The 15914-nt window shown below is 58.1% G+C and overlaps 1 protein-coding gene across 1 annotated transcript in view; it reads right to left on the reverse strand.

Annotated features, from left to right (window-relative positions):
- Positions 1-459: 459 nt before the first annotated feature.
- Positions 460-15914, reverse strand: part of ATP13A1 (ATPase 13A1) — a 15634-nt gene continuing 179 nt past the window's right edge. The window contains exons 2-27 of the mRNA XM_029917861.1: positions 15565-15914; positions 13563-13652; positions 13267-13457; positions 11282-11354; positions 10900-11055; positions 10706-10775; positions 10521-10627; positions 9904-10033; positions 9723-9778; positions 9044-9170; positions 8830-8967; positions 8630-8750; positions 8201-8358; positions 7631-7806; positions 7449-7559; positions 6348-6473; positions 5395-5503; positions 3734-3933; positions 3555-3651; positions 2629-2789; positions 2445-2559; positions 2144-2340; positions 1374-1516; positions 1103-1214; positions 874-1017; positions 460-788 (exon numbers count right to left, since the gene is read on the reverse strand). Of these exons, the coding sequence (XP_029773721.1) occupies positions 678-788; positions 874-1017; positions 1103-1214; positions 1374-1516; positions 2144-2340; positions 2445-2559; positions 2629-2789; positions 3555-3651; positions 3734-3933; positions 5395-5503; positions 6348-6473; positions 7449-7559; positions 7631-7806; positions 8201-8358; positions 8630-8750; positions 8830-8967; positions 9044-9170; positions 9723-9778; positions 9904-10033; positions 10521-10627; positions 10706-10775; positions 10900-11055; positions 11282-11354; positions 13267-13457; positions 13563-13652; positions 15565-15914 (3569 nt within the window). The 3' untranslated portion in view covers positions 460-677. The remainder of the gene's footprint in view (positions 789-873; positions 1018-1102; positions 1215-1373; positions 1517-2143; positions 2341-2444; positions 2560-2628; positions 2790-3554; positions 3652-3733; positions 3934-5394; positions 5504-6347; positions 6474-7448; positions 7560-7630; positions 7807-8200; positions 8359-8629; positions 8751-8829; positions 8968-9043; positions 9171-9722; positions 9779-9903; positions 10034-10520; positions 10628-10705; positions 10776-10899; positions 11056-11281; positions 11355-13266; positions 13458-13562; positions 13653-15564) is intronic.

A 15914-nucleotide genomic window follows, 5' to 3' on the forward strand; every position in this document is an offset into this window, starting at 1 on the left:
AAGGACTGAGCCAGATGCAAAGCTGGGCTGTTACATGAGATGGTGATGGCACTTCTGTGGCATAGGACCCCAACGAGTGTGACTGGAGCTAGTATTTGCAATGCTTTGGATTGAACTTTCTCCCATCTAAGACATCATGAGAGAAAGGCATGTTATTTTACATATTACTGAAAAACAGAAAATGCCATTGATCCCCAAACTCCACCCCCGCCCCACCCCAGTGCCTGAGGGACCAAACCATGAAGCTGAGAGACCACAGAAACATGGAGGTGCTTTTCAAATTGGGAAATATGTACAACTCTCTGGACTTGGAGCTTGGCCTTTCTAAGTGCGGACTGTATTATGGAGGCTGTCACTAATAACCTCATGGCCCCTGGGGAGGGTGCCTGGGTCCCGCTCAGTGACTGCCCAGCCCCACAACACCCCCTTCTGTGGTGCAGACAGAGGAAGAGGCAGGGCTTCTTAAAATCGTGGATGCGGCTTTATTTACCAAAGGTGCCAGCCCAGGGCTGGTTCTGCCAACCAGGCCCTCAGATGGCTGTGGGGGATGGGGGGTGTTCCAGCTCAGATCAGTCCTGGTGGCAAGGCCGGACCAGCCTCGCCACGGGGGCAGTGTTCCCTCTTGGGGCTTCCGCCCAGCGGCACCAACACGAGCAACAGGCGCCAGCACCGCCATCTCAGGAAGGCACTTTCAGCTTCGGGGTCCCCAGGAAGAACTGCAGGACACGGTCGGCCAGGAACGCCAGGCAGAAGTCCAGGAGCAGGACCTGGGCGATGACCAGCTTGAACTGCGGGGCAGGGAGCACTGGTGAGCTGGAAGCCCACAGTTGGGTCCAAGCGGAGTCCTGGGGCCACGTCCACAGGGCCACTCACCTCCACGGGGATGTCCACGAGGCCAAACTGACTGTTGAAGTCAGGTGAAGAGCCAAGGAGCAGGCCCACGATGGCCAGGAGTGATACAGCCAGGCTCCACACCAGGGGCCTGTTCTCTGGCAGGCTCTCCATGAATGGTGGGCCCTGTGAGAACAGATGGACAGACAGTCAAGTGCTGTGGGGGTCTAGAAAGGGGGCAGGGTGAACTCAGGCATGGGCTGGGCCTCACTTTGTAGTTGATGGCAAAGGTGGCCATCTGCATTGCCATAGCCATGATGTACACGGTGCTGTTGACTAGGCTCGGCTCAAACTCCTTGTACAGGTCCACAAACTGCTCCTGCCTGCAGCAACACATGGGGGACAGGGCCACTCTGACTCTCACCATCCCCGCACAAAGCGAGGGCAATGTCTGCATCCTCGTGCACCCTCCCGTGCAGGGACACCACCTTCCCTAGGAGCACCCTGCCCCTCCCCAACCCCCATGCCAGGGCAGCACTCACTTCTCAGGGCTCCGGGCCTGGGCTTCGCTGTACAGGTAGACGAGACTCAGGAAGTGCACACAGAACTGGAGCACAACCGTGAGGACAGTGTACAGGTTGAAGATGTTGGGCAGGGGCCGCTCTCGGGAGAGAGTCTTGAGGGGCTGTAGCAGCAGGGTGGGGGGTCAGGGTCCAGGCTCACCCTGGGCCTACTTGCCCACCCTGCCACCTGGCAGGGTTGTGCAGAAAGCAGTCACCAAATCCTGGAGGTTGTAAGTCAGTGCCAGGCCCCAGAGCCCTGCTGGTCCCCCAGCGCCTCAGCCCAGATGCCACCGCAGCCTCAGTCAATGCCCACAGGCCACACGGCAGCCACAGGGCACTTAAAGTCCACTCTCTTTCCCCTTGCTCTAGAATAAACCAAAGCCTTCCCTGGGGCCCGCTGGGTGTACATGGTTGGACAACCCCCTCCCACCCTCTCCAGCCTCTGAGGCCTCTCTGCATCAGCCCAGACCCGTCCACAACCTTTCTGCCCACTTCCTGGCCAGTCCCCTTGTTCTGGAGGCATCACACATGCTGAGACCGAGTTACCCCACTCCGAGGAGTCTCGGCATATACCTGCCCTGTCCCCAGATTCTCATCTGTGATGTGGGGATGACAGTCCCCATCCTGAGAGCTGCTGTGAGGTCAAATGGATGACACATGGTGGGGTCTCCCACCCTCGCTAGCCCAAAGAGGCAAAGGGACTCCCAGACTGGGGAGGGAACCCCTGCTTTGCCTGAGTCTCAGCCCACCTTGGAGCGGGAGATGAAGAGGAAACAGCCGGCCAGCAGCAGCCCCTGCAGCGTGGCCTGGAAGTCACTGAACTTGACGCCCTCCAAGTAGAGAACGCTCTGGCTATAGGCCAAGATGAGGGCATTGAGGGCCAAGATCTTGAACATCTGTAGCGTGGTCACCAGTGTGCAGCGGCCTTGCTTGATCACATGGCAGACTGTGTGGGGGTGGGGGAGGGGAGGAAGGTATGGGCATGGGTACCAATCAGGATGGGCCTGGGGCACATGCGCGCGCGCGGGAGGGATTGGGGGTGGGACTCACTGCACTGGATAGAAGACAGCTTGGAGGTGAAGGGTGCAGCGATGCTGGCGTCCCCCAGCTTCACAATGGGTGTGCTTTCGTCCTCCAGTTCCCGCAGCACCTGGCTCAGGCGGTCCTATGTGGTGGGCGGCAGGGGTGAGACATGGCCACCAGGGGGTGCCAGGACCCCCCTCCTGAGACTCACCCGCTGGGAGGCCAGCTGCTCCTCAGGGGGCGGGAGCCCCAACCTCTGCTTGGCGGCCCTGGAGGTGGCCCGGACCCCACTGTTGCTCAGGATGGGGCTGTCTCGGGGCCGTCGTCGCCGTTCAATGACCCGCTCAGGGGCATTGGCCAGGAGTGCCACACCTGGGGGAGGCATGCGCCTGTGTGTCTGCGGCCAGAGGGAGCCTGCCACTCTAGGCCCCGTGTGGAGCACATGGTTCGGTGTCTGCTCACAGGCGCCCAACCTCCTCATCTCAGCCGGTCTCCCCAAGGAGTGTCCCAAAGACCATCTACCTCACTTTCTACATTTAGGAAGCAAAACCCAAACACACCACACACCAGAGGAGGAGTCAAAATGAACGGACTCCCAAAGTCTAATGACAAGTATCGTAATTCTAAGACGAGACAGGAGATGAACATCGGAGTCAATTAATAAAGCAGCTAAGAATTTGGAAAGTGCTACAAGTACGTCAGATCAGTCCTTAAATATCAGCCGGATGACTACATTCGATTGACAGAAATCCAAGGCTATGAACACTTGGCAAACGCCTCGACTTCCGTTCGTGCATCCCCACTTGTCCCATCTCCCGCTGGCCTTTGGCTCTCAGTGCCCACATGGTCCCTACACGGTGCCAGGGGGCCTGAGCAAACCATGGTGTCTGCCCTATGGAGCCTCCCTGGCTCCCTCTGCTCCCAGAGGCCCTGATGCCCTCACCTCACTGTTCCTCAGACAGCCATGGCCCTTCCAGGCCTGCAGGTCCTCCGATCCCCAGTCCCACTGGCCCCTGCCCTGCCTCCCTGAAGCCTCCTCACAGAACTCCTTCAGTGATGTGTCTCCAACGCTAAGCCTAAGCCTGTACTGGCAGAACAGTGATGGAAGTTAACAGTCCATAAGCTTGAGGGACTCACCCACGTCAGCATGCTTCAGGGCACCGACGTCATTGGTGCCATCACCACACATGAGGGTCACGTAGCCCAGCTCCTTCAGGCTGGTGATGACAAACTCCTATGTGGGCAGAGATGGGCGGAGTAAGGGGTCTGTGCTGCCCCCAGGGGCCCGCCTGCCTCTCTACCTCTTCTGTACACACCTTCTGTTTAGGGGCCACTCGGGCGAACACTTGCACATGGGGGATGAGGCGAAGCAGCTGCTGGGGATCCTCTGACTGCAAGTGGGCCAGGCCGTCACCCGTGAGGCACAGCGCATGCTCCAGGGCCAGTGCCTTCGGGGAGCCCCTGGCCAGGGGCAGCATGACACTGCCATCAATAGAGCGCCACTCACAGGGTCGACCTGCAGGACCAGAGTGCAGGATCAGGGAGGGGTTCAGCCACTCAGCAACTCGTCATGTGGGCCCCACATATGCGGTTCTAGTCTCATCTCTCTAAAGCATGTGCTTGCCTTCACCCATCTTTATCCCTACCAACCGGGTCCACACCCACAGCCCAAACACCCCACAGATACTGTTCACAGATCCTTCCTAAAGGATTCAAGAACCAGAGCCTAGGCCACTGGTTTGAGACCACATGACAGATTCAAATCCAGACAGCCTGACCTCAGGAACAAGACACCCCTGCCCTTGGGGCCTGCCTGAAACCTTCCTCTCCTAGGGCCTGGACACCCTGAGTCACTTCCTCGGGCCAGACACTGCTTGCCAACCACTTCCTCTTTCTATATGGCTGTGCCAGACATGGATGCTGAGTGACAAGGATGGCTGAGAGACGCCTTCTGGCACTGCGTGGCTCATCCTGGGCTGTCCGGGCTAGGAGGGGAACCAGCTTCCACGTGGCTTTTGTTGTGGCCGTTTTGTTAGAGCAGCTTCATCTGCCAATCAACAGTCCCTGACAGCTGCCTCTGGGCCACCTGCCTTCCACCTCCCAGGGCTCTGGAAGACCTTAGAGCCTGGGGCTGCGACAGACGACAGAGATCTGGGACCAGCAGCGCAGACTGGAAGGGATGGGAGATTCCAGTATCCAGCACAGTTCCCAAAGCTGCACCCTCCTCTGATCTGCAGCCTGGTGACACTCTGACGCGTGTCATTTCCCAGACAGACACCATCCCTTGGCATCTGACAGACGCCACAGCCCAGCAGCTGGAGTGCTGGGGTTGGATGTGCCTGTCAGTGGACTCTGCCCTGGGGCACCACTTGTACCCAATTTGGTTACTCAGGAATGACCAGAGGCCATGAGGTCTGGAGTCAGGACACCTGGGTGCAAATCCTCACAGTATCACTGAGTGACTGAGGGCAGTGAACTTACTTACTTCTCTTTCCTATGTCTATAAAGCGAGGGCCCTAGCAGCTAGTCAGTTTCTGGCCTAGACAGTTTCCTCCTCTGTGGTGTGGAGACAAGGCCTCCAGGATAGGGCAGAAGGAGCAAGGTGGTAACGTGTACCACACCCTCTGCCTGGGGTTTGGCCATGCCAGCATCCCTGTGCTCAGGAAAGCCCTCGCCGGGACAGGCAGCCTGCCAGCCCCAAGGCAGGTGTGAGGAAACATGCACTGGCTGATGATGACCAACCACCCTGACTGTAAGTCGTCAGTGATCCTGGAGCCAGCGGCTGCTTGCAGGCTGTCGGACACACAGGCGTGGAGCTCCCCGGCCAGAGGGCCCGAGCATGCTGACGAGGCATGGCTATGCTCAACAGGCCCGTGTCACAGGATAGATGACACAGAGTGTGCTTGCTCAGGCCTGACAGGCAGATGGGGCACCAGAGAGGAGGTGTTCTGGGACCCAGAGCCCCGTGGCGCCTCACCTTTCTCCGTGGGAGGCTGCAGGATCAGCGTTTGTCCCTTTTCAATGAAGTGCAGCTCCTGAGCCACATGGCAGGCAGTGAGCGGGTTGTCGCCTGTGATCATGACCACCTAGGAAGAGAACAGGGCTCAGTGAGGTAGGGCCCAGCAGGTCAGAACTCCAGCCTGGAGAACTGGCGATCGAGTTCCCTCTAGAGACAGAGGTCTGCACATCCTAACACCGAATGGGCTTCCAGAGGCCACAGTCCACCCCAACTTGGTGGCGTTTTATGCAAACAATACATGCACACATGTCCTTCCCAAAACACTCGCAGGCTTTTCTGTAACATGAACTAAGAACCAGCTACTGGTGTGGACGCCCTTGACTTGGTAGCTGCCCCAGGCAGAGGGGCACAGAGGCATCAGCTTTCACAGTTAGAGCCCAGTGATGGGAAGACAGGCTGAGACTGCTGAGGGCCTGGTGGGGGCTGTTCATGTCACCACCTCTAACTGCTCACTCACCTCCCACAACCTAAACTGCATCCCGAGTCCCAAACTAGAAAACAGAAACCACAGGACAGATGGATGCAGCCTGTCTGGGAGGTGCTTCTGTACCCACTGTCCTAGCCCCAGCTCTCCCTGTCTAGAATGGGGTGGTGTGGGGAACTGCCCTTGCATCCCAGGGACACTGGATGCCAAGGAAGCAACTTGAGATGGGCGAGTGCAGGCTGGGTCCCAAGGCATCCTCAGGCCTGGAACAACGTGGGCACCAGAGCCATCATAGAACCCGGCTGAAATCCAAGAAAGACATCCCTGCTACTGAGACCTGGGTACCTACTCACACCTGCCCCACTGAGGGGAGAACTATCCTCTGCTGTCACGTTCCCCTCTCTGGAAGGAACAAAGATGACCCCCCCACCTACACACCTGCCAGGCCACCCTTGGAGCCCAATGGGGAGGGGAGCAGCAGCCATACCCGGTGGGACGCATTCTGGATCTCACGGATCACAGCCTTGGAATCGGCCTTGAGCGGGCAGGAGACCACGATGAAGCCGACAAACTTGAGGTTACATTCCAAGGCCTCCCGTTTGACCTCCCGGGCCTGTGTGGGGACACAGGGGTGCCTTACAACCTGTCCTCCCATCAATTCTGAGCTGGTAAGGGAGGTCAGGGAAGGCCCCATCCTTACAGGAGGAACATTTGAGGGTCAGCAGCTGAGAAGTAGGGAGAGCAACCCACAGGGGTTCAGCAGTGCTGTGTGGTTTTCCCCATCGTGGGGCCTCTCCTCCCTATGTGGACAGCAGCAGGGCATGGAGCCCCTGTGACTCAGCTTCAAAGACAGCAAAGTCAGACCCTCCCTTGTTAATCCCTGAGCACACACTCACCCTCTTCCTATCAGAAACCTGAAACTCCTGCCCTCACAGAGCTCGCCTACTACCAGAAGAGGTGTGAAATAAAGTCACAGAAGTCAGAGCACTAACTGCCATGAGAAACGAAAGCAGCGGAATGGGACAGACAGGCTCAGGAAGTGGCATCAAGCAGAAAGGCTCTGAACATGGGGCCACAATCTGGTGTGTACCCTGGAAGGATTTCTTAGCCACCAGGTGTTAAGTGGACTGGATGAGGGCCCAGCTGGAAGCAGATAAAAGCAGGATACTGACGGGTAGAGGGGGGAGTGCCGATGACCAATGTGATGACGTAGACTGTGAATGAGAGCTCAAGGCACCCTAAGACCACGTGTAGGGGCAGAACTGGGCTGGAGACAGGAATCCAAGGTGCTTCCTGGTGATCCCTGGGGAAGTGTAAGGACCGAAGGGTGCAGAGGTAGAAGGCTGGATGGAGGTGGGGTCTGGTTGTGCTCTGTAGGAAGTGGCCTCAGAAGTTAAGATGGAATGTGGTCCCATAAGGAACAGGGCACACAGTGGAGGAGAAGGGACCAAGGACTGAGTGCCACCCAGGGCCTCCAAAGGTGGAGACCTGGGAAGAGAAAGAAGGAACTGTGCCTGCTTATGGGTGCTGCAGGGAACAGAAGGCAGTGAGGACAAGGGACCAGCAGGTGGGGAGCCTGGGCTCTTACCTGCTGATGGGTGAGGTGCCCCAGCTCCTTGTACCCCAGCGCCAAGACTCGGGCTCCTTCCCGGGAAATCTCCGTGTGGATGTGGTGGTAGTCAGGTGGGCACTGGGCGAACTGCGGGGAACGCGGGGGGATGTCACCAACCGCCCCGCGCCCCCGTTCCCCCTGGGCCGGGGCTGGCTCACCATGGAGTGCAGGGTTTCGGGGGCCCCCTTCACAGCCGCAATGTAGCAGAGATCAGTGGAGCCTAGCTTCTCATAGGAGGCGAGCACGGACATTCGCTTTAGGGCACTGGCAAAATGAAAGCGCTGGTGAATTTTCAGCCCCTGAGTTTTAATACTTCGGGGGAATACTTTCTCATCTGGAAACAAATAAGTACGAATCCTGAGGGCCTTCGCTCCGAAGAGGCAGCCAAGCCCCCTGCCTCCCTCTTCCACCCCTCTCTTCCCCTCCCACCCCCAGACCCAGGGCCTACAGTGGGGCAGGGGGAGGGGGTTCTCCTCACTCCAGGTAGGGTCAAGGCTGAGAGACCTGTACTCAGAGGACCCTGCCTGTGGCTTCTGATAGGGTGGGGCAGGCTCTACTCCCATGGGTGTGGACATCTCAGGTCAGAGGGGAGCCTGTGCCCACCCGCCTCAGGGACCATCACGGTTACAGGCCTGCCTGCCCCTGAGCTGGACACATACGTGTCTCCAAGGGGTGCAGCCCACTCACCCAGGGATGCGAGAACTGGGCCCGAAGCTCCAGCCCCTCACCTTTGGTCAACGTCCAGTCCACAGCTGTCAGCATAGCCTTCTCGAGCGGATCACCCACAAGGGTGCCATCATCCAGCTGCATGAGAGAGTGGCACGAGGCCAGGGCACGGTGTGTCTCTATGGGGATGTTGGACACAGGAGTGACCTCCTTCCCATCTCTGCAAAGAGAGGAAACAGCTCATTATGGAGTTGGAGGGACTCCTGGGACTTGCTGGCCAGGACAGGTCTCCACTCTGTGACAATCATTACAGGGGCCAAGAGACACATGGTCTTGGTCTTCATGCAAACTGTGCCCATGTCAGACACACCTGTAAGGGTCATGTGGCTGCTTGCGGGGGAGCTGAGCCTCCACACTGCTGTCATGTTGAGAAATGCACAAGGAGTACCCCTCACTCTGTGGACTCCGGGTGTGTGCCCCCCCATGCTCACCTGAGCCCGGCCACCCCACGAACGACCAGGCTGTCGCTAGTCAAGGTCCCCGTCTTGTCGAAGCAGCACACCTCTACCTTGCCGGCAAATGGAATCCGGAAGGGCTCCGTGCAGTACATGTCTGGGAGGTGGGGAGCCAGGGTCAGGGGCTCTGTCGGGCCCCAGCCCGCTAGGCACCCAGCCCTGCCCCAGGCACTCACAGAGCTTGGCCAGGGCGATGAGGGAGGTGTTGACAGCCAGAGACAACTCGATGGGCAGCTCAGGAGGCACGACCGAGGTGAGGATCAGTGTGCATTCCAGAAATAGCTTGTAGCGGTTCCGGCTGGGGTCCTTGGTGCCTGCAGAAACAGGGCCTGTCACCTGGGGGCCATGGGGACAGGGCCTGGCAGACAGGTGAGGGGCCACAGCGCATACCTTCAATCCACACGTAGGCGGCTGCAGCAATGGCAAAGACCAGAAGGAAAAGGATGAAGATAAAGGTCTCCAGGTTGTTTGCAGTCACCCTCTTGACTCCAAAGAGGATGGTTCGAAGCAGCTTGCCCTAGAGGGACAGAGGGTTAGAGGCCTTCCCTAAAGTGGGGGCAAGGGGTGCCCTCCAACATCTGAGAGCAACAAGGTCAAATTCTCCCTTTGCTGTTGGGGAGAGGGCCTGCCCTGGGATCACCGGGAGTCCTGCAGCCGTGACACAGGAGACCACACAGGTATGTGGGAGGGAGCAACTCAGCTAAGCACTATAGGGACCAGTGACCAAAAACTGGGGGTCAGGGAAAGAAGTGGTTTAATGGGGGACTGAGTTTTCCAGAGGGAGATCTGGCCATCGCCTCTACCAGGCAGCCCTCATACTACGTTAGTGAAGCGTACTCCATCCCAGTGTGTGTGGCAACAGCCCGTTCCCTGTCTGTGCTCCCCACCAGAATCTAACTGAGGACAGCAGGCCCGCTCTCGGGCTCACCTCTGCACCCTGCCATGGGCCGGTACCCGCCGTCAGAGTAAGCCTGTGGCGGGGATGTTCTGGGGTCCATAAGAGCCCGTCTCAACTGTCTGTCTCCTGCCCCAGGGCCCACCCTCCCCAGAGTCAAACAAGGGGCCATACCTGGGATGTGTTGAACCCGGTCCTGAGGACGTAGGCCACGCACCCATTGTCGACTGCTGCAGAGAGAGACAGAACCATCATCACTTGTGTCTGTTCGTCCTGACTCCCGCACACCCAAGCAGATGTGGAGGGTGTGGGGATGGTGGAGTCAGGACACCCTGGGCCTCCCCAAGGCACCTACGCTTCAGGCCCGTGGTGGCCTTCTGTGGAGGGATGTGCTGCACCACCTTGGTGCCCCCAAAGATGACGTGGAGGCGGGAGTCGGCCTGGAGGTCCAGCACCCGGTCAGGGCTGAGGTCTTCAATGGGCTCCTGAGGAGAAAAGAGAGGATGGTGAGGGCGCTCTCACCTCAGCCTCCTTGTCCATCCTCCGTCTCTCAAGGGTGGGCCCATGGGACTGGGATGAGCCACTCTGACCCGCACTGGGCTCCCAGCCTGACCTCGTCTTCTCTCCACCTGCACGTGCAGGGTCCACTCCTCAGGATTCCACAACTGGCCTCCCTTCGGGTTCACGCTCTCCTGGTTTCCCTCAGCCCACCCTAGTCTGACATCCCTGGTCCCTGGTCTGGACAACCCCCGATGACCTTGGCCTCTCTCTTCACCACCCGGCACCCCTCCGTCCAGGGTGCAGACCCCCAGGAGATCTGGCAGCTCCGTCTAGGCACCACAGCTTCTCTGGCCTCCTCCAGCCACGCCTAGGCAGGATCCCGGCCTGGCCCCCAGCCCTCTTCCTGCTCATTGAGTGCGGCAGCGAGGCAGGTGAGAACACCGAGTGCGACCCCTACTCCCCACCCAGCACCTTCATCTGTGGCACCGATTCCCCTGTGAGCATGGCCTCGTCCACAATGCAGCGGCCGCGCAGCAGCAGCACGTCACACGGCACTAAGTTCTCCTGCGGGGAGCGGCCTGCAGGAAGGGGTGGGAGGGTTGGATGGAGGCTGAGAGACAGGGCTCCTGCCAGGACAGACCAGAGCCGTGCCTCACCGACTGAGACGATGTCCCCAGGAACAATCTCGTCACTGGCGATGGGCCTCCACTTCCGGCTGCGGTAGACCTGGGTGGAGGTGAGGCCCACTCAGCTCCGGCTCTTGAGAGTGGGCATGATGCAGGTGCACCACTAGAGCTGCGCTCCATCCATGCCCACCCTGAGACCGGCAGGCGCCCCCCGCTGTCCGCACCTGGATCATGTGGGGCTTGTTGCCCATCTTGCGGATCTCCGACATGTTCCTCATCTGCTGCTGCACCAGGGAGGCCTCGAAGGCCACCAGCATGGAAAGCGTGAAGACGCTGTAGTACCAGTACTCATCCAGACACCAGAGCCCCACGCAAAACACCTGCAGGACACAGCCTGGATGTCCACACCCCTGCCCGGCCATCCGCGGGAGCACAGGAAGACGGACACCTGCGGAGGCTGGGAGGGCACACCGAGGGCTGTTCCGCCCATGGGCTCAGACCCACGACAACGACGACAGGGAGATTTTAAGGGGTGGAGACGGAGATTGCTCTGGTCGTGGAAGGCCCAAGGGACAGGGTGGGGAGCGAGCCCAAGCTTCGGCTTACCTGGAACACAAAGAAGGGTGCCGTGGCTCTCTCCTTGAACAGCTCTGAGAAGTCAGGCACCACCATCTCGGCCCTGCAAGAGACCAGGCCTCAGGTCTCATTCACGGCGTTCCCGGGAGCTCCCCGGGACACAGAGAGCCAGGAGGGACAGTCCACGTGACTGTGACAGCACGCTAACTGCTGCCAGCTTGTGCTCCGCAGAACCCAGGTGAAGCTTCTGAATCAGCACCAGGATGTGCAGGCAGCCACCCACTCACGCAGGGCTAGCACAAGACAGACCAGTCATCGGGCGGGGTGAACAGCAGGCGGAGAAGAAGCCCCTGATGGTAGGATGGGAGCCCTCAGGCTGTGCAGACAGAAGACGCCTGGCGGTGGGGTACCGTGGGCTCCCCTGGGGCCTGAGCCCCACCCTGATTTCAAACGGGGAGGTCTAGAGCTGAAAATTTCCCCGAACTCCCTCAATAAAAGCCCGAGAATTTGAGGAGTGAGGCCTAACGGTGTGTTTTGCAGCACTGTGTGTAGGAGCCTAGCCTGGCCAGGGGACGAGCCAGGTCAGCCTGGTCATGAGACGCGTCCTAGACGTGAGAAAGAGAATCCACTGGGATAAAAACAAACAACAACAACCATGCCTCCATTAAGGCTGACCTCAAGCAGGGAAATAGGTAAAAAAAATTTCTTATAAGTCTTCCCATTATATTGCAGTTTGAAATAACACATCTGTGTTTTTCTTAATATTTACTTATTCTGAAAATTACAGTGGTGTGCATGTGCCCATGCGTGTAAGCGTGGGGGAGGGGCAGAGAGAGGGAGAGAGACAGACCCAGGTGCCACCCCCCAACTCCTCCCCACCCCCTGCTCCCACCATCTTTAATTTTTAAAAAGCAAGGAAGGGGCGCCTGGGTGGCTCAGTCGGTTAGGCCTCCGATGTCAGTTCAGGTCAGATCTCATGTTCGTGCGTTCGAGCCCCACGTCAGGCTCTGTGCTGACAGCTAGCTCAGAGCCTGGAGCCTGCTTCCAGTCCTGTGTCTCCTTCTCTCTCTGCCCCTCCCCTCTCTCATGCTCTGTCTCTCTCTGTATCAAAAATTAATAAAACATAAAAAATTTAAAAAATAAATAAATAAAAAGCAACGAAGTTAGGGAAGAATTCCCTAAAGTTTCTACAGATTTTCAGGTGGAGGATGATCATTATGGGGGCGGGGACAGGAGCTCTGAAGCCCAGCTCTGCCCCCTCCCAGTTGTGTGCTGGCACCGGTGGTTTCGGTGACTAGAGAGAGGAAGCATGTACAAGGCATCTGGCATCCTGCCTGGCCCAAGAGAGAGCCGTGGTGATCACTAACAACTCCTTTTATCACCCTCCCTGAAGTGCTGAGAAAACTCAGAGGACTATGGCGACAACTTGTACTTAAGAGAAAACAAAGAAATAGGAGCACCTGGGTGGCTCATTCGGTTAAGCACCTGACTATGGCACAGGTCATGAACTTGAGGTTTGTGAGTTTGAGCCCCGCATCGATTCTCTCTCCCTCTCTCTGCCCTTCCCCTACTTGTGAGTGCGTGCAGGTTCTCTCTCCCTCAAAATAAGTAATTAAACTTTAAAGCAACAAAAAGCTAAAAACAAACAAACAAACAAACCAGAGAAATACTATAATAATTACAAAACGACGACCAATAGCCAACTCTGGGGCCTCAGGCCAAGCTCCAGTGAAGAGTTGCACACGCTCCTGCTGGAGGGCCATCCAGGGTCCCTGTCAGCAGGCCAGTTCAGGGGAGACAAGACTACAGCACATTTCTCAAAAGGTGCCTGCCATCTTCACCTGGGACGCACTGTTGAAAGGGTAACCTCCTCCACCCCACATCCTAAGCACCCTGACTCGGGAGCGTGGCGGGGCAGAAACGGGAAAGGGGCCACTGGAGTGGCCAAGCGTCAGTGCTGTGACTGTGGGCAGACCACCAGCTCTGTCCGAATGCGTGAGCACCCTGGGACTCACTTGTTGCTCCCAAACTTCTTCTCGGCTGCGCGGATCTCAGAGTCATCCTGAAAGCCTCTGTTGCTCTGGTAATATGAGAAGGCATTTCCCACGGGGAAGGCCACAGGGAGGAAGCGCTTCTTCTCCAGGGCATCGTAGGAATACTTGATCTTTTGGAATTCGAAGGACAACACCTCTCGCCCATCGTCGCCCTGTGGGAGCAGGCATGTGTATGGAACAAGCCCTTAACCCCGGGTGTGCCTGGAAGTGCCCTCCACCCACACCCTGGGCTGGGCGGCCCAGCAGCAGGTCCCTACCTCATCCCGGTGGAGGGCCACGAGCTCAGTGGAGCCATTGTTGGGGGTTGGCACCACCTTCACGAAGGTCGCTTTTCTGGCATCGTACTCCTGTGAGGGGCAAAGTGCTGCTGTTGAGCTCCTCCCAACCCCCAGCTGCACAGCCCCGACCAGGTGCAGAACACACCACTGGGATTGGCGGGGGGGCGGGCTGGCCTTCCGCTCCCCAATCTGTCACTGAGACACAGACACTACATTATCATGACGCTAGTCTCCTACCATGAAATCGGAGTGACAGCACACGATGCCTGTGGCGCTGCTCAACTCCAACAGGAAGAAAGCGACCTGCTCGAGATTCGCCCTCAATGCACATGGGCCCAGCCTGGTCACAGGCCACTGGCCTGCTACTGCTGTGCCTCCCCTCCCTTAACCATTCATTCCCTGCCGGGCAGTGACAAGGGCCGAGGAGGCTCACTGCTGCTGTGCCAGCGGTCAGCCCCGGGGACGCATGTGCTTGTGCTGGGAAGTGCCAAAGAGTGGCCCTCAGACCCTGCCCCTCGGGGCGTTCATGGACATCGAAAAAGACAAAACAACGAATTCTGGGAACGGCAGAGAAAAGGTGCAAAGCACTAGGTGGGGCCAGGCCCAAGCCAAGGACGCCACAGCCGGTTCAGGTTCTCACTGTGGCGCGGCCAGGTGGGTGTTACTGCCCTCACTTTACACAAGGGTGAACTGAAACCCAGAGAGAAGCTCCCGGTCTGAGATCTCTGATCGCAGATCCCAGATCTGCCTGTCCTAACCCCATAGTCGCTTAGCTCCTCCTTGTCCTCCATCCCCGGAGAGGAAGTGAACAGACCCACTTTTTAGCTCCAGGCCAAAGGTAGCTAGACAGTTGGGATGGGCGGGGGGTGGGGAGTGTCACACTGCCTCCAATTTCCCTCCATTTTTTGGTCCCTCATTGGAATCTTTCATTGTACCGACCTGAAGCTACCAAGTCCATAAGTTTGAGTCCCTCCTCTGGCATAGGGCTTGTTGAGAAAATGGAGGCTTCATTCTCGCAGAAGAGGAGGAGGACCCAGTCCATGTTTGCAGTCAAAGAGAGTGGACTTCTCTTTCTGCAGCCCTTAACGCTGTTCCCTTGTCCTCTCTTTTCCACAGACACATGCCTGGGATCAAAGGGGGAGGCTGGCTGGACCTCAGTGCCCATGGCTCTTAACATGGCAATGTCATGTGAGCCAGGACCAGAGGGCGGTGGTGCAGTCACTGATAGTAACTGCTGGCCCAAGGTAGCTCTCCCTATCCAGATCCTGGCGGTTAAAGGTCAGAAGTGCTACAGTGTTTCTGTAAGAAGTGTGTTCTAAAAGAAGTCCTCACCGTCACCACCCTTCATCTTGCAGCAGATCTAAAGAGACTAAAAGCACTTAAAGTTACTTACTCACAAATTGCTCCTGCTCCTCTTAAATGCTTGCTACGATCAATGTGCATTTCAATGTAATTTTGATCGTAATGTGAGGGCCTCTAAACACTGGACAACAGACTACTTAAACCAAGCTTCAGAGACAGGGAAAATCACCCCGCAGGTCTAGCCTCACACTCTGAATACCAAGGTAAGGAAAGAAAGTAGGACCGTTTCTAGAAGCAACCTAGTACTTGCCAGTATGGTAGCTACCATTAACAAGCAGTATCAAAGAGCGACATATGCCGGTTCCTACGCTGAGCTTTTTATAGATATTACCTTACAGAACCTAAATGACCACAGCAGGGAGGAATTCCAGAAAAAGGGAAATAACGTGCGTCTGGGTCGCACAGCAAGTCAGTAGTGGGGCCAGCATTTGGCCACCCAGAGGGCACCGCTGGGATCTCTGGCCCAGCAAATAGTTGGCCACCCAGAGGGCACCGCTGGGAACTCTGGCCCAGCAAATAGGGGGCCCGGGATGGAACGGGGACTGACACAAACGTCCAGATTGCGACCCGCCGCAAGGTTCCACCAAGCCGCAGGTCGGGCTCGGGCCCGCGCACTTACCGGGGTGCAGGTGAGCGCGCAGTGCGCGTGGACGGACCAATGCCCCGAGAGGACGGTGAGCGCGTGCGCGAGGCAGATGCTGGCGAGCACGAGCAGCGCGGCTTCGGGGATCTGCACCCAGCTGCTGCCCCAGCCCCAGCAGCCGGCGGACGCGGCGCCCAGCCAGGCCGGGTAGAGCAGCCCAGCGAACGGCAGCACCGTGAGGCGCCGCAGCAGCGCCAGCCGCCGGTACGGCCACACGGCAGCAACCAGCTCGTCACCGCTAGCTATGAGCGCCGGCCCGGCGGCGAGGAGGGTGCGCGGCTGCGGCCCGGGCTTGGGCTCCCGGCCGGGCCGGGCCCCGCAAGGCC

Source organism: Suricata suricatta, chromosome 12, assembly GCF_006229205.1.
Source record: "Suricata suricatta isolate VVHF042 chromosome 12, meerkat_22Aug2017_6uvM2_HiC, whole genome shotgun sequence".
NCBI lineage: Eukaryota > Metazoa > Chordata > Mammalia > Carnivora > Herpestidae > Suricata > Suricata suricatta.